The sequence below is a fragment of the Pseudorca crassidens genome, chromosome 18 (genome assembly GCF_039906515.1).
Source record: "Pseudorca crassidens isolate mPseCra1 chromosome 18, mPseCra1.hap1, whole genome shotgun sequence".
NCBI lineage: Eukaryota > Metazoa > Chordata > Mammalia > Artiodactyla > Delphinidae > Pseudorca > Pseudorca crassidens.
In genome coordinates, this window is record NC_090313.1 from 42,144,021 (window position 1) to 42,169,975 (window position 25,955).

General features: G+C 35.8%; 1 protein-coding gene across 6 annotated transcripts in view; it reads right to left on the reverse strand.

Annotated features, from left to right (window-relative positions):
- The window catches only part of PCDH9 (protocadherin 9), a 966,004-nt gene that overhangs the window by 608,428 nt on the left and 331,621 nt on the right, over window positions 1–25,955 (reverse strand). For 3 of the 6 annotated variants that reach the window (XM_067712923.1, XM_067712926.1, XM_067712928.1), the window contains exon 3: window positions 6,119–6,220. The exons of the other annotated variants lie outside the window; for them this stretch is intronic. In XM_067712923.1, the coding sequence (XP_067569024.1) occupies window positions 6,119–6,220 (102 nt within the window). The remainder of the gene's footprint in view (window positions 1–6,118; window positions 6,221–25,955) is intronic. 6 annotated transcript variants of the gene reach the window in all.

The window sequence follows — 25,955 nt, forward strand, 5'->3', positions numbered from 1 at the left end:
AAAGGGGAAATCAACAGTAACACAATCATAGTGGGGGACTTTAACACCCCACTTTCACCAATGGACAGATCATCCAAAATGAAAATAAAAAAGTAAACAAGCTTTAAATGATACATTAAACAAGATGGACTTAATTGATATTTATAGGACATTCCACCCAAAAACAACAGAATACACTTTCTTCTCAAGTGCTTATGGAACATTCTTCAGGATAGATCATCTCTTGGGTCACAAGTCAAGCCTTGGTAAATTTAAGAAAATTGAAATCATATTAAGTATCTTTTCTGACCAAATGCTATAAGACTAGATATCAATTACAGGAAAAAATCTCTAAAAAATACAAACACATGGAGGCTAAACAATACACTACATGATAACCAAGAGATAACTGAAGGAATCTAAGAGGAAATAAAAAAATACCTAGGAACAAATGACAATGAAAACACAAAGACACAAAACCTATGGGGTGCAGCAAAACCAGTTCTAAGAGAGAAGTTTTTAGCAATACAATCCTACCTTAAGGAATAAGAAACATCTCAAATAAACAACTTAACCTTACACCTAAAGCAATTAGAGAAAGAAGAACAAAAAACCCCAAGTTTAGCAGAAGGAAAGAAATCATAAGATCACATCAGAAATAAATGAAAAAGAAATGACGGAAAAAATAGCAAAGATCAATAAAACTAAAAGCTGGTTCTTTGAGAAGATAAATAAAATTGATAAACCATTAGCCAGACTCATCAAGAAAAAGAGGGAGAAGACTCAAATCAATAGAATTAGAAACAAGAAAGGAGAAGTAACAACTGACACTGCAGAAATACAAAGGATCATGAGAGATTACTACAAGCAACTATATGCCAATAAAATGGACAACCTGGAAGAAATGGACAAATTCTTAGAAATGCACAACTTTCTCAGACTGAACCAGGAAGAAATAGATAATATGAACAGACTGATCACAAACACTGAAATTGAAACTGTGATTAAATATCTTCCAACAAACAAAAGACCAGGACCAGATGACTTCACAGTCATCTGTGAAGTCATCTGTGAATTCAGTCATCTGAATTCGATCAAACATTTAGAGAAGAGCTAATACCTATCCTTCTCAAACTCTTCCAAAATATAGCAGAGAGGGGAACACTCCCAAACTCATTCTATGAGGCTAACATCACCCTGATACCAAAACCAGACAAACATATCACAAAAAAGGAAAACTACAGACCAATGTCACTGATGAACATAGATGCAAAAATCCTCAAGAAAATACTAGCAAACAGAATCCAACAGCACATTAACAGGATCATACACCATGATCAAGTGGAGTTTATCCCAGGAATGCAAGGATTTTCAGTACATGCAAATCAATCAATGTGATACACCATATTAACAAAATGAAGGAGAAAAACCATACGATCATCTCAATATATGCAGAGAAAGCTTTCGACAAAATTCAACACCCATTTATGATAAAAACCCTCCAGAAAGGAGGCATAGAGGGAACTTACCTCAAAATAATAAAGGCCATATTTGACAAACCCACAGCCAGCATCGTCCTCAATGCTGAAAAACTGAAACCATTTCCACTAAGATCAGGAACAAGACAAGGATGTTCCTCTCACCACTATTATTCAACATAGTTTTGGAAGTTTTAGCCACAGCAATCAGAAAGAAAAAGAAATAAAAGGAAACCAAATCGGAAAAGAAGAAGTAAAGTTGTCACTGTTTGCAGATGACATGATACTATACATAGAGAATCCTAAAGATGCTACCAGAAAACTACAGAGCTAATCAATGCATTTGGTAAAGTAACGGGATATGAAATCAACAGAAGTCTCTTGTATTCTTATACACTAATGATGAAAAGTCTGAAAGTGAAATTAAGAAGACACTCCCATTTACTATTGCAACAAAAAGAATTAAATACCTAGAAATAAACCTACCTAAGGAGCCAAAGACCAATAAGCAGAAAATTATAAGACACTGATGAAAGAAATTAAAGATGATACAAATAGATGGAAAGATATACCATGTTCTTGGATTGGAAGATTGAACATTGTGAAAATGACTCTACTACCCAAAGCAATGTACACATTCAATGCAATCCCTATCAAACTAACACTGGCATTTTTTACAGAGCTAGAACAAAAAATTTCACAATTTGTTTGGAAGCACAAATGACCCCGAATATCCAAAGCAATCTTGAGAAGGAAAAACGGAGCTGTAGGAATCAGGCTTCCTGACTTCAGAATATACTACAAATATACAGTAATCAAGACTGTATGGTTCTGGCACAAAAACAGAAAGTTAGATCAATGGAAGATGATAGAAAGCCCAGAGATAAACCCATGCACCTATGGTCACCTTATCTTTGATAAAGGAGGCAAGAATATACAATGGAGAAAAGACAGCCACTTCAATAAGTGGTGCTGGGAAACCTGGACAGCTACATTTAAAAGAATGAAATTAGAACACTCCCTAACACCATACACAAAAATAACCTCAAAATGGTTTAAAGACCTCAATGTAAGGCCATACACTATGAAATTCTTAGAGGAAATCATAGGCAGAACACTCTATGACATGAATCACAGCAAGATCCTTTTTGACCCATCTCTTAGAGAAATGGAAATAAAAACAAAAATAAAAAAATGGGACCTAATGAAACTTCAAAGCTTTTACACAGCAAAGGAAACCATAAACAAGATGAAAAGACAACTCTCAGATTGGGAGAAAATATTTGCAAATGAAGCAAGTGACAAAGGATTAATCTCCAAAATTTACAAGCAGCTCATGCAGCTCAAAATAAAAAAAAAAAAAAAAAAAAAAAAAAAAAAAAAAAAAAAAAACAACCCAATCCAAAAAAGGGCAGAAGATCTAAATAGACACTTCTCCAGAGAAGATATACAGATTGCCAACAAACACATGAAAGGATGCTCAACATCACTAATCATTAGAGAAATGCACATCAAAACTACCATGTGATATCATCTCACTCCGGTCTGAATGGCCATCATCAAAAAATCTACAAACAATAAATGTTGGAGAGGGTGTGGAGAAAGTTTACACTCTTGCACTGTTGGTGAGGATGTAAACTGATACAGCCACTATGGAGAACAGTATGGAGGTTCCTTAAAAAACTAAAAATAGAACTACCATACGACCCAGCAATCTCACTCCTGGGCATATATCCTGAGAAAACTATAATTCAAAAAGAGTCATGTACCCCAATGTTCATTGCAGCTCTATTTGCAATAGCCAGGACATAGAAGCAACCTAAGTGTCCAGTGACAGATGAATGGATAAAGAAGTTGTGGCACATATATTCAATGGAATATTACTCAGCCATAACAGGAAATGAAATTGAATTATTTGTAGTGTTGTGGATGGACCTAGAGTCTTTCATACATTGTGAAGTAAGTCAGAAAGAGAAAAACAAATACTGTATGCTAACACATATATATATATAGAATCTAAAAAAAAAAAATGGTCATGAAGAACCTAGGGGCAAGATTGGAGTAAAGACGCAGACCTACTAGAGAATGGACTTGAGGACAAGGGGAGGGGGAAAGGTAAACTGGGACAAAGTGAGAGAGTGGTAGCGTATATATGGACATATAAACACTCCCAAATGTAAAATAGACAGCTAGTGGGAAGCAGTCACATAGCACAGGGAGATCAGCTCGGTGCTTTGTGACCAGCTAGAAGGGTTGCATGTGGAGGGTGAGAGGGAGGGAGATGCAAGAGGGAAGAGATATGGGTATATATGTATAACTGATTCACTTTGTTATAAAGCAGAAATTAACACACCATATTAAAGCAATTATACTCCAATAAAAACGTTTAAAAAATCAGAGATAGTCGTTCTGCATTTAAAAAAAATGTGTACTTAAGAAATTAGGCATATTATTATCAAAAGCAATGCACACATAAGGAGCTTGAAACACATCTGGCACAGAGGACATGCTACAAAAGTGTCCATTTTCTAAATCATTATATTTTATGGTATCATAGACCACTAGAGAGATATAGGACCTAAGAGATAACTTACTTTGAAACCACTCAGACTACAATTGGCCTGGAGTATATATGATGGTTAAATGAAAATTCGTGAGATAAAAGTTTTATGAAGTATTTTCTTTCTTTCCTTTGTTTATGAACATAGCACAGCAGATTTACTTTCACTATTCTTTGATGATTGGAGTCATAATATAAATTGACATTGTAACACTTAGTATCATTTTTTCTTGTCAATATTCCCTAGAACTTTAGTCTAATAAACTCTGTACACACTGTGTTCCTATGCTTTGAGACTTATAAAATATCTAGGGAAGAAAAATATCTGGTTCATAGAAAATTATTTTAATTACAGCTCATTTAAATTCCTTAGAAAAAATAAGAAAATCTTCAGTTAACAATTTTCATATTCTACCCTCTTGGGTAATTCAAGAGGTCTCTGGGGAGGAGTATGGATTGTTTACTCAAAAGATACAGACATGAAAATGTTATATAAATGAGTATAATTCTTAGGAATTTGAAATCAACTTGGATTTCAATGGTTTTCAGGTAATTCTGGATGGGCTTTTTAAAGGTTTACGTGAGTGTTTATGAATGAAACATTTATTTCTGCCATAGAATAAGGGTTGCATTATTATTGAATGGAATAAGGGTGAGTAATGGCACACACTCCTGTGTTCTAGACACTTGACACATACATAGTGATGATGAACAAAGGGTTAAAAATTACAGTTCTTCTCTCAACTGTCAAGTGATTAAGATTTTGGAGAAAGAAAGATAAAGAAAATAAAAGCAAAGCAGGAAGAAGACTATAGAAGGATGTTTCTAAATAGCTCTACACAAAGAAAAAGAAAAATAAGAAGAAAATACATGGAGGAAAAATTAGGGGATAAGCTGCCTCAAATGTCACTTTATCCTTTTTCCACCTCAGTTAATGGTATGTCCAAAAAAAGAAGTTGCCTACTCAATCAAACTTCTATTAATCAAAGTAGTTTCTCTGACCTACATTACACCCGGAACTTTGAAAAAGATAGATTCCTTTAGTTGGCAAAACACTTTACTGTTAATAATAATTAATAATTATTAATAATAATCAAAACATTTTCAGTACCTTTAAGGAAATGGGGGGGAACCTAGCTTCAATGAGAAAATAGAGAAAATGGAAAACACATGAGCACACCAGCACACACACATACATATATACCCATATACATATTCTATCTATCCATCATCTTTTTACAATCTATGTTGTGACAGTGGACAATAGGTGAGACAAATATGTGTGTATTAATACTAGAGTCAATTATTGAAACACAATTCATTAACAATATGGATCTTTTACTGCACAATGTGAACATACTTAGCATTATTAAACTCTACACTTAAAATGATTAAAATAGTAAATTTCATGTTATGTGTTTTAAATCACAATTTCTTTTTAAATGAAAAATAACATATTCCTACATCCAGCCATATTAGAATAATTGGTACTGGAATAGCTCTCCCTCCAAAAAAAAAAATAAATAAAAAATATGGATCTTATACCGTGGATGAACCCATTAAGAAAAAAGGAAAATGATGATTTTTATTTTAAATTAAAACATACAGGACACTAAAGGATCAAGCTGAGAAAAAGTAGTAAAAAAGGAAAGATTAATGAAAACTCCAATTTAACCTGTTATTAAGCAGCATTGTGTTCTTTGTCTTCCTTGAGTATAGCGGATGAAGCAAATCAATCTTTCAACAAATTGATGTGGGCATTTTTAGCTCAACTAATAAAAATGAATTAAGAACATTTAAAAATAAAGTTGCTCATTGCTTTCTCCAAAAAATTGGTAAAAATCAACACTTTGCATTCAATGACAAGAACACTATATTTCATATTTCGACCATTACTAAAAAAGGAAAAAAAAGATTGCTTCCTTTTTGTTCTAATATCGTTTTTTTAAAGTTGTTTTAAAAAAGGTACTAGTGTAAAAATACAACCATAAAAGGGGTCATCAAAGAAAATATTTATAATAGTTAACTTAGAGTATTTAAAACCACTAGGAAAATGCAAATTGCTCAGTACCAACATGGTCTCTATAGAGTTATGGCATACCTCATAATGGCTTTCTTCATTCTCCTGAATGTGGAAACCCACAGAGCTGGGACATTTCTGAGGAGTGACAGGAATATTGTCACTTTTGCTGTGTGAGTTACACTGAAAGAGATTACCAAATAATTGTGATAAACTACTACACATTAAGAATGTCTATTGAGAGACATGGTTATTTGCTAAGCAACTAATAAAGGAGGTCCCTGTGAACTAACAGGGGTCTCCCTCAGGTACATGTATTCATATTGAGCCTTTACCAAAAAAATTAAAAAATGGTATATAGTATAAAAAATAATAATAGATATTATTATTATCCCCAGTTACAGATGAGGAAAACGAGGCATAAAAATATATTTTTCCCAAAGTTGGGCTATTACCCAGCTCTCTGGGACCATGCCCCATACCTTATCTACCATATGCATGCCCCTTATAAATGACACATTTTAAGTAGATAAAACTGAAAAATTAAAAGTTTAAGGTCTTAAAATATTACTTCACTTTTTTCTGTACCAAATACAAAATATTTTTAAATACAGGTTAACTAAAATAATTCACCTAGAAATGGATGTGAACTGTAAAACATAAGATATTAAATTATGGCTTGGCCTTTCTCCATGAAAATATTAAAATGATTGTTTTCCATATTCCTCACAAGAGTTGTTTTATGTGAAAACAAGATATTATTCACTTTCTTTCATCCTTGCTTCCTTCTTTCCTAAATCTCTTATTAGATTCAAGGCTGCTTGATCATTTATTAAATATCACATTGGGGTGTCTCAGGTTTCTACTTTAATAAAAGATATTGTAGTGCCTCCCAAAGGGGTTCATCATTGGTATATAACCTTTCCTCTCTTATAAGACCACAGAGTCTGCACAAGTTTTTATGATGTAAGAAGGGAAGATAATATTTTTCAAACTAGAATTCCACATTTTTGGTGCACTAATGAAATTTTACTTTCCCCATACCAGAGAACAATCTGTTAGAAAATTACTATTAAATACATTTTAAAAAGCAAGTGAGGGGCTTCCCTGGTGACGCAGTGGTTGGGAGTCCACCTGCCGATGCACGGGACGCGGGTTCGTGCCCCCGTCCGGGGGGGATCCCACATGCCACGGAGCGGCTGGGCCCATGAGCCATGGCCACTGAGCCTGCATGTCTGGAACCTGTGCTCCGCAACGGAAGGGGCCACAACAGTGAGAGGCCCGCTCTCACTTTAAATAAAAATTAAAAAGCAAGTGAGTTTTAGAGTTTGGCATAATTGAGGTCAGTATATTTTCATCTCAAAACCACCATTTTATATATATATGTGTATTTTAAAATAGTCACATTACATTTTTTAAAACTTTTTTTAATTTTAAACACAGAAAAATGGAAAATATTCTAAAAATAATTTCAGAATACCTTTCATTACATTCCAACAATGTCAATTTTTAATTATCTCATTTATTTTTCTTTGTTTGTTTAAAAGCCATAGCAATATGGCAGACTAGGAAAGCATGACTCTGAAACGCAAACCCATATTAGAAATCTTTCAGCATCAAAAAAAATATATGCCTGTCCTCTCTACAAACAATATTATTTCAAGCTTGTTCAAAACCTGCCTCTTCTAGGAACTCTTCGTGGGTAATGAAATAAATGATTGCATTTAGCCTCTGTTTGCAACCTGAGTGACTTAGATGTAGTTTGTAAAATGCTGCTCTGCCAGTATTAATTCTTGGAATGTGCCTGAGTTTGTCTGAACAACTTCGCTGTTAATTATGAAGGCATATCTTTGATATCTCTCCACAGCAGCTTCCTTAGCTTTCAAAAAAAAAAGAAGTTTAGGCCTTAAAACAGTTATTTTCATCTGTGACATTTTAGTCTCTCAATTCCTATCCCTAGCTTCTCCTCATATCTATTCATGCTGATTAATCTTTTTAAAACATCTCATGTATGATGCAGTTTTTCTCCCTAGAAACTTTTCATCAATTCCTGTGGTCCAGCAGTGGCTCTCATTCTGCCTGTGTATTAGAATCACCCAGGGAGCTTTAAAAAGTGTCAATGACTGAGCCCTACCTCACACCAGATAAATTAGGGCTCGGGCAAAAATACTTTTGAAATATCCAGCTAATTCTAATGTGAAACCAGAGTTTAGAATCCCTGGATTAGGGTTTTCATTTCTTTTCTGGCCTCAGGATACTATAAGGAATTTTGGCCTCACTCCCCTTTCAATCTGATCTCTTGCTCCTTAGCATTTGTTCATCCTTTTCCTTATTTAATCTTCTGTGTATTAGGTGATACTGGTGATTTTTTTTTTTTTTGGATATATCATAATACATCTGAAACTGAAAAAAATCCTTTATTTGCATAATACTTTATACTTTTACATATAAGATTTTGTGTATCATCCACAAGAAATCTCTGCAGAGAGAGGTAGAAAATATAATCTTACCTTAACAGATGGGGAAGGCAGAGGTTCAGATATATTCAAAACCCTCTGTGCAAAGATTTGCCCAGTAAAATCACTCCTAAGTGACAAGACTTGGGCTATTGCTACTCTGCCGTAACTCCCTTAAGGGAGTCATTCATTTGCTTATTCATTCACATATTCTATTCTGTTTGTTCATTTGTTTGATCGTCAGATATTTGCTGAGTGCAGGTTATGTATCAGGATTTTAGTGTCTCACAAAGGTATGGCATTTCATATCTGCAATAGTCTCACACTAGCAGTGAAGCCATAATTGGAAACACAAAAACCACTGTGATATACATAAGTTGCTAAGGGACAGAAGAGAGAACTGTGAGATTCCTGTGAGCAGACTCTTGAAAGATGGGCCAATGAGGCAATCATGGCAAGCACAGTAGTCAGGAGAGAACAGACATCATATGCAAAGTCTAGAAGACATGAATTCTCAGGACTTGCCTATGAGCTGCAAGTAGTTCAATAGTGCTTTAACCATGGATCATGTGAGATATGCTATGAGGATAGGGACAGAGGTTATTAGTGAATGGAATTTAATGGTTAGACCCAATGATGAGAAGTTATAGTACTGGACTTAATATAAGAGAGGACAACCAAATAATGGAATGGCACTTTATATACAGTGGGTGTCAAAGGTGAGCTTTTATCATCATTCCTTCTTTACCTCCCTAAGGTAGTGAATAAGCAAAATGAATGCATTTGCAATATAACTCACACTAGGGTAAGTTCCTCTATCTAAACAAGATTTCACCCCTATGCCTCTCCGATGTCTAATTCTGGAGCAGCCTCTGTCTATAGAACAGTGAATGGCATCCAAGGAAAAGTTTAATCCACTGTTATTTCATCACTTTTTAAATTTTTTTAGTGTTATGAGGTAAATAACCTCTGGGGATTACAAATCTATGAATCAGAGCAAAAAAGAAAGAAAAAATAACACTATAAACAGTATTTTGATATCTGACATTATTAATAGCCCAAACTTTAAGGAAACAAGTTCTTAAGGGAAAAACAATTTAATTACTATGAATTCTTCCCAACAAGTTTCTATTTCAGAGGGAGTTGCAGCTGAAAATAGAAAGAAGCTTTATTGTAAAAGTCTTGAGATTTCACCCACTAAATATACACTAATATGTATAAAATAGATAACAAATAAGTATCCGCTGTATAAAAAAGTAAATAAAATAAAATTCAAAAAAAAAATTTCCATTTTCCAAATTTGATATGAATAACTATATAATGAATTATGGCTAAGATGGATTTGCTAAAACAGATTTAATATTGCATGATTCATATGTAAATCAAACTTAAGAGATCTAGAGCACACTAACAACAATCATATTCAATGGTGATCACTGTAAATACATTTATTTTATACTTTAAAGTCTATCTGATATTTTCCATTTAATAGTCTCATTTTATTATGTGTATAATGCTCCTCTCCCTTAAACACTTGTCATAGTTCCTGGGGAATTGTCATTCACTAGCTACAGAAATACCTACACAAATTTGGCTCATAATCAGGAATATTAGCTCTTTCATTTTTGACACAAATTCCTAATGAAGTACTTCATAAACAAAATATCAAGAGAAAAACAACAGCAGTAGCAAAAGCAATAAAAGTTTTACGGGGGGACGAGGGGAAGATGGCGGAAGAGTAAGACGCCTTCCTCCCCACAGATACACCAGAAATACATCTACACGTGGAACAACTCCTACAGAACACCTACTGAACCCTGGCAGAAGACCTCAGACCTTCCAAAAGGCAAGAAACTCCCCATGTACCTGGGTAGGGCAAAAGAAAAAAGGAAAGACAGAGACAAAAGAATAAGGACGGGGCCTGCACCAGTGTGAGGGAGCCATGAAGGAGGAAAGGTTTCCACACACTAGGAAGCCCCTTTGCGGGCGGAGACTGTGGGTGGCGGAGAGGGGAAGCTTTGGAGCCGTGGAGGAGAGCACAGCAACAGGGGTGCGGAAGGCAAAGCAGGGAGATTCCCGCACAGAGGATCGGTGCTGACCGGCACTCGCCAGCCCGAGAGGCTTGTCAGCTCACCCGCCGGGGTGGGTGGGGCTGGGAGCTGAGGCTCGGGCTTCCGTCAGAACACAGGGAGAGGACTGGCGGCGTGAACACAGCCTGAAGGGGTTAGTGCACCACGCCTAGCCGGGAGGGAGTCCAGGAAAATGTCTGGAGCTGCTGAAGAGGCAAGAGACTTTTTTCTTCCCTCTTTGTTTCCTGGTGCACGAGGAGAGGGGATTAAGAGTGCTGCTTAAAGGAGCTCCAGAGAAGGGCGTGAGCCTCGGCTAAAAGCTTGGACCCCAGAGACGGCAAGAGACGCTAAGGCTGCTGCTGCCACCACCAAGAAGCCTGTGTGTGAGCACATGTCACTATCCACACCTCCCTTCCAGTGAGCCTGTGCAGCCCGCCACTGCCAGGGTCCTGGGATCCAGGGACAGCTTCCCTGGGAGAACACACGGTGAGCCTCAGGATAGTGCAACATCACGCCGGCCTCTGCCGCTGCAGGCTCGCCCCGCACTCCATGCCCTTCCTTCCCCCAGGCGTGAGTGAGCCAGAGTCCCCGAAGCAGCTGCTCCTTTAACTCCGTCCTGTCTGAGCGAAAAACAGACGCCCTCCGGGGACCTACACGCAGAGGCAGGGCCAAATCCAAAGCTGAGCCCCTGGGAGCTGTGAGAACAAAGAGAAAGGGAAATCTCTCCCAGCAGCCTCAGAAGCAGCGGATTAAAGTTCCACAATCAACTTGATGTACCCTGCATCTGTGGAATATATGAATAGACAATGAATCATCCCAAATTGAGGATTCTGAGCCGCGTGGATGAAAGGCTCTTGGTGCTGCAGCCAGGAGTCAGTGCTGTGCCTCTGAGGTGGGAGAGCCAACTTCAGGACACTGGTCAACAAGAGACCTCCCAGCTCCACATAATATCAAATGGTGAAAATCTCCCAGAGATCTCCATCTCAACACCAGCACCCAGCTTCACTCAACGACCAGCAAGCTACAGTGCTGGACACCCTATGCCAAACAACTAGCAGAAGAGGAACACAACACCACCCCTTAGCAGAGAGGCTGCGTAAAATCATAATAAGTCCACAGCCACCCCAAAATACACCACCAGACGTGGACCTGCCAGCAGAAAGACAAGATCCAGCCTCATCCACCATAATACAGGCACTGGTCCCCTCCACCAGGAAGCCTACACAACCCACAGAACCAACCTTAGCCACTTCGGACAGACACTAAAAACAACGGGAACTATGAACCTGTAGCCTGCAAAAAGGAGACCCCAAACTCAGTAAGATAAGAAAAATGAGAAGACAGAAAAACACACAGCAGATGAAGGAGCAAGACAGAAACCCACCAGACCTAACAAATGAAGAGGAAATAGGCAGTCTACCTGAAAAAGATTTCAGAATAATGATAGTAAAGATGATCCAAAATCTTGGAAATAGAATAGACAAAATGCAAGAAACATTTAACAAGGACCTAGAAGAACTATAAATGAAACAAACAATGATGAACAACACAATAAATGAAATGAAAAATACTCTAGATGGGATCAATAGCAGAATAACTGAGGCAGAAGAAAGGATAAGTGATCTGGAAGATAAAATAGTGGAAATAACTACTGCAGAGTAGTATAAAGAAAAAAGAATGAAAAGAACTGAGGACAGTCTCAGAGACTGCTGGGACAACATTAAATGCATCAACATTCGAATTATAGGGGTTCCAGAAGAAGAAGAGAAAAAGAAAGGGACTGAGAAAATATTTGAAGAGATTATAGTTGAAAACTTCCTTAATATGGGAAAGGAAATAGTTAATCAAGTCCAGGAAACACAGACAGTCCCATACAGGATAAATCCAAGGAGAAATATGGCAAGACACATATTAATCAAAATGTCAAAAATTAAATACAAAGAAAGCATATTAAAAGCAGCAAGGGAAAAACAACAAATAACACACAAGGGAATCCCCATAAGGTTAACAGCTGATCTTTCAGCAGAAACTCTGCAAGCCAGAAGGCAGTGGCAGGACATATTTAAGGTGATGAAGGAGAAAAACCTGCAACCAAGATTACTCTACCCAGCAAGGATCTCATTCAGATTTGATGGAGAAATTAAAACCTTTACAGACAAGCAAAAGCTGAGAGAGTTCAGCACCACCAAACCAGCTTTACAAGAAATGCTAAAGGAACTTCTCTAGGCAAGAAACACAAGAGAAGGAAAAGACCCACAATAAGAACATGAAACAATTTAGAAAATGGGAATAGGAACATACATATAGATAATTACCTTAAATGTGAATGGACTAAATGCTCCCACCAAAAAACACAGATTGGCTGAATGGATACAAAAACCAAGACCCATATATATGCTGTCTACAAGAGACCCACTTCAGACGTAGAGACACGTACAAACTGAAAGTAAGGGGATGGAAAAAATATTCCATGCAAATGGAGACCAAAAGAAAGCTGGAATAGCAATTCTCATATCAGACAAAATAGACTTTAAAATAAAGACTATTAGAAGAGACAAAGAAGGACACTACATAACAATCAAGGGATCAATCCAAGAAGAAGATATAACAATTGTAAATATTTATGCACCCAACATAGGAGCACCTAAATACATAAGGCAAATACTAGCAGCCATAAAAGGGGAAATCAACAGTAACACATTCATAGTAGGGGACTTTAACACCCCACTTTCAACAATGGGTAGATCATCCAAAATGAAAATAAATAAGGAAACACAAGCTTTAAATGATACATTAAACAAGATGGACTTAATTGATATTTATAGGACATTCCATCCAAAAACAACAGAATACACATTTTTCTCAAGTGCTCATGGAACATTCTCCAGGATAGATCATATCTTGGGTCACAAATCAAGCCTTGGTAAATTTAACAAAATGGAAATTTTATCAAGTATCTTTTCCGACCACAATGCTATGAGACTAGATATCAATTACAGGAAAAGATCTGTAAAAAATACAGACATATGGAGGCTAAACAGTACACTACTTAATAACGAAGTGGTCACTGAAGAAATCAAAGAGGAAATTAAAAAAATACCTTGAAATAAATGACAATGGAGACACGATGACCCAAAACGTGTGGGATGCACCAAAAGCAGTTCTAAGAGGGAAGTTTATAGCAATACAATCCCACCTTAAGAAACAGGAAACATCTCAAATAAACAACCTAACATTGCACCAAAAGCAATTAGAGAAAGAAGAACAAAAGAACCCCAAAGTTAGCAGAAGGAAAGAAATAATAAAAATCAGAAGAAAAAAAAATGTCATGAAAAACCTAGGGGTAAGACAGGAATAAAGGCACAGACCTAGATAACGGACTTGAGGATATTGGGAGGGGGAAGGGTGAGCTGTGACGAAGCGAGAGAGAGGCATGGACATATATACACCACAAAACGTAAGGTAGATAGCTAGTGGGAAGCAGCCGCATAGCAGAGGGAGATCAGCTCGGTGCTTTGTGATCGCCTAGAGGGGTGTGATAAGGAGGGTGGGAGGGAGCGAGACGCAAGAGGGAAGAGATATGGTGACATATGTATATGTATAACTGATTCACTTTGTTATAAAGCAGAAACTAAGACACCATTGTAAATCAATTACCCCAGTTAAAAAAAAAGAAGTTTGATGAAAAAACACATAACCATAAGTAAGACACTGCGGTTTTCTTTGCTACGAAGGGGGTTCTTTACATTTTCCACCCAACTCTGTAGTAGCTGCAATATGGCCTGTTATTCTGTTACTCCTCCTACCTTCTTACAAAAGCAGTTTTTGCTAAAAATCAATGGTGCTGGTATAAAATTTATACAATCATTATAGAGGCAGCCGCCTTGTATTTTTATGCTATAGGTTTCATTAAATAACCATTCCTTTTGTTAAAACTTCCCACTGAAACTATTATTCCTACCCATTTTAAGAAACTAGTGATTACTTTCATGAAGAATTGGTAAACATTCTTAAATTTTTAATACGAAAGTTCTAAAGGTAAATAAAATATTGACATTTACAGAAAGAAATCTACTTAAAAGGATTGTCTATACTTGGTGTTTTCAACCTCTCCACCCATTCCTTTGGGAAGCCCATGTGTGTCACTTTTTTTTTTTTTTTTTTTTGCGGTACGCGGGCCTCTCACTGTTGTGGCCTCTCCCGTTGCGGAGGACAGGCTCCAGACGCGCAGGCTCAGCGACCACGGCTCACGGGCCCAGCCTCTCAGTGTCATGTGGGATCTTCCCGGACCTGGGCACGAACCCGTGTTCCCTGCATCGGCAGGCAGACTCTCAACAACTGCGCCACCAAGGAAGCCCCGTGTCACATTTTTTACCACCCCTTTCCATTGAAACTGTTCTTTCACCATCTCCAAGGATAGTAACTCAAAGGGCAATTCTCGGTCCTCCTCTCACTTGACACTACTGAAAATTCCTTCCTTCAAGATGCATTTATTTCACTCGCCCTCCAGGACACCACAAACTCCTTGTTGTCTTTTTATCTCTCATGTTTTATTTCTGGAATCATTTAACTGTTAGTGTTGCTATTGTCATTGTTAAAACTGAAAAGCTTGGAGAAAACGAAGCTTGATTACTTTCTCAGGAAGTATGTTTTCTGATGGCATACTCCACTGTTTCCCAATTCTAAAATACTTTCTCAAACAGATCCATGAACGATTTCCTATTTATAAGCTGACAAGAGAAGGGCTCTTAGAATGTTCCTAAACATGCTTACATCAAACCATATATTTTTGTGAATATTTCAGGAAGCTGATAAAATTTATATTTTAAGGGCTTCCCTGGTGGCGCAGTGGTTGAGAATCTGCCTGCTAATGCAGGGGACACGGGTTTGAGCCCTGGTCTGGGAGGATCCCACACGCCACGGAGCAACTAGGTCCGTGAGCCACAACTACTGAGCCTGCGCGTCTGGAGCCTGTGCTCCGCAACAAGAGAGGCCGCGATAGTTAGAGGCCCGCGCACCGGGATGAAGAGTGGCCCCCACTTGCCACAACTAGAGAAAGCCCTCGCACAGAAACAAAGGCCCAACACAGCAAAAATAAATAAAATAAATTAATAAACTCCTACCACCAACATCTTCTTTAATATATATATATGTATATATATAATATATATATATTTTTTTTTTTTTTAAGAGATCCGTAGTGTACATTCAGATTTCCGAAAATCTGTTCCAATCATTTAATGTCCTGAAACTTAGTGTCTCAAATCAGGAAGCCTTGAGCTTGTATCTCCTTCCTTCTCTCTAATGTCTTCTATGAGTCCTTCTCTACTGGTTTATTGTCCTGTCATCATTAAATATGATTGGAAAACAAAGCTAAAACGCTCATCAAGAAGTGTGAACAGATAGGTATTCACCCTATGCAATATATGTTTTGATTTATAAAGAAAATGCAGTATAATAAATTTAAAAAACAAATACCATATAAATGGTATTTAGTTTTAAAATCATAGAAATACAGATGGCTAGAATACATATCAGTGTAGAGATTACTTATGTAGAATGAGAAAAAATTGTGAACTGTAAAAGTACTCAAAAGGAATGTCAACTGTACCAGTAGTATACAGGTGTTTGCTTGTTTATTTTGTAAAAATTAAAAAAAATTGTTTTGTCTCTTCTTTTCTTAAAAAAGTATTTTCCTTTAAAAATTGGAGAGAGAAATATCAGAAAATATTAACATATATTTGTTCTGGGTGCCAGGGACATAGGTATTTTCCTTATTTCTCTTTACTCTTTCTGAGCTTTTCAAATAACTGAAAATGAATTAGCACATAGAAAAATAATTAGCATGGCTTTGTTAAAAATCTGTATCATCCACCTCAACAAGGTTGTAGATAATGGTTATGAAAGAGCTTTATAAACTATAAAATCTTGAAATGGTGCCTCTTCAGAAATAAAGGTGCCACATGGGAGGTAGATCCCTTTTGATATGGCTCAGGATAAACCCTTCCCTTTTTAGTAGAAAATGTTTCTTTTAGAAACATGCTGGTTTTCTTTCTATGGTACTATGGCTTAAAGGTCTTTCACTACTTCCTCTAAATAGGTTTTGCTTTCTTTCACTTCACAAGAGAACATGATCCTCCTGTTGACAATTTATCTCCAGTATATAGTACAATGCCTGCAGCATTACCAGGTATTTTATAAATATTTTATGTGAAAATTTTAAGTGAAATGAAAGAATAAATGCAAGACTTTTACAGAGACTTGTATTCACCTAGATTATTTTGGCCTCTAACTCCCTGGTAATAATTTCTTTGTAGCTGTTTTCCTTTTTCTTTTATGTTTTCGTCTCCAGCAGACAAATTCATTGCAAAATTGCAAAATTATTATTCCCAAGACCTACATTTTGTATCGTAAATGCTAACACAAGAATAAAGTGCATTAGTCTTATAGATTGAGAATATCTGTATTAAAAACAAAAAACAAAGCAGTGGATTTAGTCATCATGGTTTGTTGCTCCAACTGGACCTTTAGTAAATCATAGCTGAAAGCATCTTTCTCACAGTAATATGTTACATAAGTGGATAAATTTGAATTGATCTACTGCATATATGAACAGATTTGCTCCTGTTCATCTTCTGGGCCCTGCACCATTTCCCTACACAGGAGACTTTGCCAGGTCCAGCCTCTTGGTTCTTCAGGACATCATACCCCTCGGGTTTGCAAGTTGACTGGGATCTACTTCAAAACTCCCTGAACTGATCAATAGCCCTTCTCACTTTGTGTAAATTCCCCTCCACCCTTCTTACAATCCCCATCCAGTATCTTCTTTCAGTCCTGAGGTAAGCTTTCTTCTCCCTTCTTGATGTTCCAAAGATACCTCCTCCCATTTCGTCTACAATAGTACTTGCTTTCTCCTCTGTCCTAACAAGCTTTTCCATTTTTAGTCCAGGTTTGCAAAGAGACTAGCTAGATGGAGGCAGTCACCTCTGCTCAATGAACAGGAAGAAGTTGACTGTTCCATGTGGGATTTGTGAAAAAACAAAAGCTGATTTTATATAGTCTTTTGGCACAGGCCATTAAGTAGGCTAGTTGGCTTCCCTCAATTATAGTGCCCTGTGATCAAGTGAAATTAACAGACAAAAAGATGTATTTCTTATCGTGCACATTGTTATTGCAAGGAGGTCACTTTTAAAGCATTAGTATATTTACCTCCACCTACTATTTTATAATATACTAAGTTGAATCCACTTATTCCAAAACTGCTAAGATATAGGAATACTTTGTAACAAAATAAAATTTTAACAAATATAAGCAAAAAGAGGAAAAAAATTTATGAATGTGGAATTAACATCTGATGAAATTCAGTAAATGATTCAAGTTGAATTATCAGATGAAACATTTTTTCCCCTTTGTTTAGGGATTCTTCTTATGCTATTCCAAAATTTAATGGTCTCTATCATAAGCTGGCTGACATTTTTGAAACAATTGTAACAATTTAATAAAAGGTATAGGTGCCAAGTACTGTAACCAAGAAATAGCTTTCTCTTAGTGTGTTATTGCCTAAGTGGTATTTGAGAGCAATCTGTTGCTATAAATATCATTGGTTATTATAAAGATTTAGCAACTCTGTATATTGTTCATTTCCTGAGAATGCTTGATTTTCCTTCTATGCAATGACTTTCAAGGTTTTTCTTAATGCACAATTCACAAATGCAGAACTTGAGATAGAGAGAAAGATATATTCCCCCCAAAATCATAAAGTTTGTGAAGGGGCTACATTAAGCTGAATTTTGTCTTCTTTTCTCAATACGATATTTAATGAGAGTGGGAATAAAGGGAAAATAATTTTATAGTCCTATAGAAATTTTGGTAATTCAATTAGGAATTAAACAATAACAACTTATATCAAAGTTACTCAGCAGCTTCCTTCTAAATGTGTAACAGCAGAGCAAACCTCTGTGAACTGAACATTGAGTGTGCCAGGGTGCTGGGTACATGAGTGTGAACTCAATTTTGCTAAATACATAAATACATGAACAAACCCATATATTTTGCCACATCCAGTTATGAATTTCTTTCTAAGCAATTACTACTATGCTCTCTAATTTACTATAGACAAACTGGATACAATTGTAGGTCATTACTCACCAAGGAACAATGCAAAACCACCTTTATGAGGATCACAAATTGTAGCTGCTCTCTGCACATTACAACATTTTCTTTAAGTGGTTCATGGATGTTATATAGAGCTTTATGAACCTCCTTTGACCCAGTTGCTATGGGCATGCATAGAAATAAAAACCCTCAGAAAGTACACTTCAAACACTAATGTTCTGTACTTTACAATTCTCCATTGGTTTCTGCCTTGTATTATAACCTTACTATAAAGCCATTTCACAAGAGCAATAAGACATTGAAAGATTTTAAATTACAAAAGGATTGCATGTTATGTTGCTTGGGCTATGCCTCATTAATGCCAGTCAGCATTGCACACTGCATATTAATTCTGCATTTTAAATGAATGGATGCAAGCAATGCAAGCCTTTACATCTCCAGACACTTAGGAAGAGAGGCTAACTTCTGTCCAAACATATTCCAAGGACTACAATAGCAGACATTTTCAGTACCAGGGTTAATCAAGATTAATCATGCTGTATTTTATATTCAAGACAATTGTTTTGTAGTTCATTTAAGTTTATTTTATTATTTTTGTTTTAAAATCCCTGAGAATTTTTTCATGTATTTATCATTTAATTTTATTTATACCTTGAAGAGAAACAAAACTAAATTTTTCTCATCACAAGCAAAAAATAGGGTGAGTAAAAATAGTTTGGATATTCCAAACACAATGGGAGAGGTCTTGTTTTAGAAATGTCCACTGCAAATTCGATGGGGGTCTTTCTGTTATATTTCCAGCCGGAACTGAAAGACTTCAAGGGAGGAAAATGATGAGTTTCATTTTCACTCTAGGTAATTAATGTTTACTAAAGTCAATGTATTTTTTCAGTTGGTTAACATTTTCAGGAAATTCTGAAAGAGTACCAAATACACAGTAATAAAACTAACTTATTAGAAAGCAACAGTATTAGTTTATAACATGTCCCACTTACTGACATTAAAACACACAAAAAAGTTATATGAATCTAGGATGTAAGTGAATCCAGGGATACAGTTGTTAGCGCAAGTTCGTGTGCCCAACACACAGTGAGGTCAAACAAACAAAAACATCTGAGTTTGGAGCAGAGGAAGTTTTATTGCAGCAGCAAGTAAGGAGACAGGTGTCTCATGCTCTAAAAAATTCTGAGTTCCCCGAAGGGTTTCGCAAAACATTTTTAAAAGCCAGATGAGGGAGGGGTGTTGCAGGGTATATGATCAGCTCATCCACAATTCTCTGATTGGCTGATGATGAGGTAACAGAGCGGTGTCACAGGAGTTAACATTATAAGTCCTTAAGCTCCAGGAGTCTTGGGGCTATGTGCTCATGATCATCAATTAGTTAACATCTTCCATTTGGTGGGGGGCTTTCACATCTGTAAAACAACTTAGGAAATGTGCATCAAATACTGTTATCTAGGTACTTCAGAGAGGAGCTAAAGCAGAGGATATGGAGGAGGGCTTGTCCCAGGAAGTCTCCATAGGGTCCTGCTTGGTTACACAGTGATGGGCTTTCCACCCAGTAAATATTCTTCTTCTATAGAGAGGCAGCCATGTGTGAATTGAACTTAATGTGTGTGTACACACATGCAAACACACATACAACATGCTTGTGAATCCATGTTTCATGTAGGTGACTCATATTTTTTTGTAGATGATTGCATATATTTGTATAGAAGGAATATTTCTTTTCTACACAGAATTGTTTTTATCAATATTACATCAAGTACTATATTTTTTTCTAAAAAATTTCACCCTGCATGGTATAAATTATATAGTATATAAATATTTATTTATACAATTTTAAATGTGCTGTAAACAAACCACATATTATACTATACTAAGTTAGTATATACAATATCTAACATTAATACATCCTAGGGTTTAGACTGAAATATTTCTGAAAAATAATCTTACCTAGAATTATAACTATATGTTGAAATTTTCATGATAGAGAATTTTTTTAAAAATCTAAACTGAATATAATTTCCGATAGTAGAAATATGTCCTTGTATTATGAAAAAAAATGCTCTCCCAAAATAAGCCTTTAACATAATAGTAACCTAGACTATCTGCATGCCAGTCTTTCACAACAGTCTGCAAGCCAACCTTCAGTCAAAGAAATCAGGGAATAAATTCAGATATTCAAATCTAGAGTGCTTTAAAGTGAATTCAAAGTTCAAGGCTGTGCCAGTTATTTGAATATTGTCTTTCAAGGCAAATTCTTATATAAGTTCAGTGGTTTATTAGACTTCTCTTAACAGAAAGTTGTCTAAAACAGACCCTGAAGCTGCAGCCTATATTTTTAAAAGCATACACAGAGAGAAAAAGAGAGACATGTTTTCTTTTTCTTTTGTAGTATGTACACTAATAGTAAACAAACAAACACTATCCCTTGAATACATAATTTTAAGATGTGTTTTTGTAAGTTGAGTGTTTCAATTTTTGATTTTAAATTCATTTATGCAAATTGTACATTAGCTAAATTTGAATGGAAATTCATAACTTTTAGAGTAATGATTTAGAGTAAAAAGGATATTCCAGAATACACTGGAAAGTGCCAACTGGCACTGGGGCAATTGGACTTGACCTTCAGCATGCCACCATCTCACCATGTCATTTCACAGCCTCAGTGTCTTTGTAAAATGGGAAGTTTAGGATAGAAAATCTCCTCCACCTCTCCAAGTCAAAAATGCAGTATGTATGTGAGATATTATCAGATCTGTTACCCCAAAATTTAACTTAGGGTTTGTTTTTCCAAATATCAGTCTCTATTAGATCTTCATAAAATGGTGTAAATAATTTAGTTGATAAAGGGACTGCAGGAAAGCTGAGACTTTACCACTGATTCTGTTGTAATCATTTGCTCTTATCTTGCTGATAACTTTGAAAAGGCATGTGACTTTTACTAAAACCAAAGTAAAATTTTTAATTCTCATGTTCCATGAATGTCTTTTTTTTATATATATATAAGGAAAAAAAAAACAAACAAACACTATCAAAGGTCTGATGTTTATTGACTTTCTTTTCAGAAAAAGAACTGGTGCATCCAGTGCTTTTTGAGATAGTTTAGAGTATTTAAGGCCAAAATAAAGAAACTAATCATAGTGATGTTGGATGGAAACTCTTCAGCAAGTCTGGAATCTGTCTAGTTGTGAATGTTTAAAAGGATAGAGTGTTTTTTAAATCTATTTTTTTAAATTGAATTTCTTGAAGTTCTATGCATTTTAGGGAACAAAACCAAGTCACATGAGAAACATGCTCACTTTCAAGGTCTTAAAAATGTTTTTTCTTATAACCTTGGGGCAAGAATCCCCAAAGGAATGTACTTTAACAAACAAAGAAATATCTGTAGATGAGTCACATCTACTTATAGAGTTCATCTTTTGAGTTACTTTCTTTGTCTCTAAGCTCCCAACTAATTTAACTTCAGCAAAACCATCGTACTGTTTATCGTTTAATCTTGAGGTCATAGAACTTTAACACATAGATGATTCTCTAAAACACTAACACTTCTCTGATTTAGTCTTATGAGGTTGTTCCCCTGGTGATGAGAGGTATGGAAATGAACCAGAAATAGATTATAGGAACTTGTTCCAAAAACAAATTTTTGAAACTATATATTAATAAGTGTAAAGCATAACTGGGAAGCATTTCTTTTCTGAGGAAGAGAATTTGATTTTCTCTTCAAGGAGGACATTAAATGCTGTATCTTTTGTGAAGATTCTCCCAAATAAAAGCATTTATTCACCTCAACAAATATTTCTTAACAATTCCCTCTGTGCCATATACTTTTTAATGACTTGGTTAAAAGAATACAAATAAGAAATAATCCTTGTCCTCAAAAAATTGTCAGTATATTAAACATGCCAATTATATAAAAAAAAAAGTTCATGTTATTAACTCTCCATATCTCCAAAATGTATTCGGTAACATAGGTAAATATCTCAAAAGAAAGGGAACAAAAAGAATAAAATCTGAAGAGAATATGATTAAATAGTTGCATTTTTACATTGTGTGTGTGTGTTTTTTTTTTTTTCTCTATAGTGTTCTTCAGAAGAATACAGAATGATAGCTCTTTGTCAAAGAACAAAGTATTGGGCTTCCCTGGTGGTGCAGTGGTTGACAGTCCGCCTGTCGATGCAGGGGACACGGGTTCGTGCCCCAGTCCGGGAAGGTCCCACATGCCGCAGAGCGGCTGGGCCCGTGAGCCATGGCCGCTGAGCCTACGCGTCCGGAGCCTGTGCTCCGCAGTGGGAGAGGCCACAGCAGTGAAAGGCCCGCGTACCACCAAAAACAAACAATAACAAAAAAAAGTATTTTAGTCCTATATTGATATTAAAATAAATATATTTAGTTCCAGTGAATAAGATTTAATGTTTAAGTTTGTGACAGATTTTATGAAGTGGAAAAGGTTAGGGGCAATATTTAAAGTGATTGAACAATATATAGAGAACATTTTATAAAACATTTCTCTTCATAATAGTAATACCGATAGCACAAATCCACTTCTAAATCAAGATAATACATGATTTAAGGAAAATAATTTTAGGAAAATAGAAAAAAATATATAATTATTGCCTTTTACAATTCAATACCATTGAAACATGGCTCTTTGTGATCTTGTATTAGCATTCTATTACAATGTCAAGCCCTTTTACAAAATATTTCTTTTTATTCAACCTTAGATGATAAGGATCTGATAAGAATGAGTAGACTTTTTTACTCCCCTTCATGGAAAAAAAAAATTCTGTTAGACTATTTACATGATATATTTTTCTTACCATTTTGATTACCAAGAGACCGAACATAAGCCCGGAATGAGACCATCAACACTAATTTGCGTTGGCTTTCATGCCTCACTGTGGAAAGATGTTTAAATTAATCAGACAATCCACAATGTTCTGCAATAATCCAAACAAATACAGAACACTTTAAAAAGCAAAACATAACTTTTCTCCAGCTTCTAAAGAGTAGGAGCTGGGGGTGTCTGTGTATGTGCATGTGTGTGTATAGAGAAGCAGAAGGAAGCAACCAGATAAGGTAGCTGCCTTCTTTTGAGCCTCAACATCAAAAGAAACAAGAAATCGGAGTAAATATGATTCGTACTCCTGACACTGAGCTCAGCAGCTCTGAATCCCTCTTTGCCTTTCTTTTAGCCTTTTCTCTTTTTAAGTTCTATTAGGTCTCTTTTTCATTCCCCTCTGTGGCATTGAAACTCTTTTAAGAGCTTGGAGTCTGGGCTTGAAAATTGTACTTGCAAGTCAGGATTTGTAACAATTCCCTTCCCTTTGGGTGACTTCAACATCTGATAGATTCATTGCATATTAAAGTTGAAAGAGACATTAGAGATTCTTTTCTTAACCTCTATTATTGATGAAGAAATCAAGGCATAGAGACAGGAGCAAATATTTAGAGGCCAATGGATGATGTATTTTATCTTATTTATGTGACTTGGGGTAGAAATTATCTTAATTCTTGTTAATATAATTGAAGCAACAAAAAATTCAGCCATATTTTCAATCCCATATTTTAAATTATAGGTTTACAGACTTTAAAAGGACCTTTGAACTCAGCACATTAAAATTCTTACAAGTTGCCCAGATCACTGCCAGGCAAGAGGCTAATAACAAAGACCTGTCAATAGACTGGATTTAGAGCCTATAGTTCATTCAATCCAGGTGGCCATTCAATTGAACAGGAAAAAAAAAAAAAAAGATGTTTTTCCCTGGAAGGAACTTATAACCAAATCTTAAGAAACCATCTGCTTAACTAAAATATCCAAATATATTGATAAAATACACCTTTCTCTGGAAATGTGCCATGCTCATAATCTGGGAGGTTGAAAAGGCCAATCAGATATTCTGAAACATGGGCTTAAAAAAAGAGTCTGATGAGTTTAAAACCAAATACTATGATAAATATGTGTTTGAATACGGTCAACAGTGTAGGTCTAAATATTGAAGCTGTATATGTAATTTATCCACACAGCTTAGACCCTTTTGTGTTAATGGTTGATTGTGAGCAAGGCTTGAATGAACTTTACCAACTCGTTCTTGTGCTTTTAAGCTAACTGATATTGTACGTATCATCTCGAAGTACAAAACATTCTTTCCAATCTGATTCCCTAGTGAGCCCTCTAAAGCATGGAGGAGGATAGAAATTTGTCCACAGTCTTATTAAAATAAAAAGCTAAACACAAGAAGGGATGTTTGTCTGAGAAAGGAAAACCCATGCACACACATATACCTAATAAAGGGCACATTCAGCAAATATTTACAAACTTTTAAACAAGCTATCGAAAGTACACATGAAAGATAACAAAACCTTATTTTCTGCTGCTCATTAAACTGAAACTTTTTACAAATGAAAAATAAAGTCACTACCTACTTTCTTTTACTTCAATTGCCTGCTTCATATATTGAGCAACAACTAATAAAACATATCCTTCACTTGCTGAAACCTTGATCCACTCATTTGATGGTTTATGTTAATGTCACGTTAGACAAGGAAACAACGTTTGCTCAATTTATTCTTCATGAATAAACAAGAATGCACTTCAAAATGAACTGCCATGAAACTAGGCCTTTGGGAATGTGTTGCATGTGAAAGTCGACTACACTTGCCTTACATATATTTCATTAGTTCCTGATATTAAGGATCAAAATTGTCCTTTCAGTTTTCCCCATCTTTCAACAGACTGAGTCAAATGACTCACCAGATTCTTGAAACATTTTATATTTTAAATCCTTTTTGAAATATAATCACTAATGTGTTATGTGATAATCATAATCAGAAACATTAATCACTACAGTCTTGATGAAAATTAAAGCATTATCTCAAGAGGGCTCTGGTCGAATAAATGTGTTGACATGTTATTTGTTTTTATGATAGTTATTCATTGTGATTCAGTATAAAATAAGTTTATGGAAAAGAAGTGACAAATACTTGGTATGAGAATCCAATACAAACAGAAAGTATGTAAGATAGAATTGACCAGGAGATCCCTTTTAATTTCATTACAAGGTAAAAATACATAAATAATCCATTACTAAAATGCCTCCTGGGTACTGATTCCCTCTATATGAACAACTCTACCTATTTAAAATGTCATGTTTTCACTTTAGTATTATATATGTGACAAACTACTTAAGATATCTCCTTCTGCTTTACCCAATCCGCTGAAGATACATTCCAACTACAGGACACAATCACCTCTCTCTCATTCCTTGTCCCTTC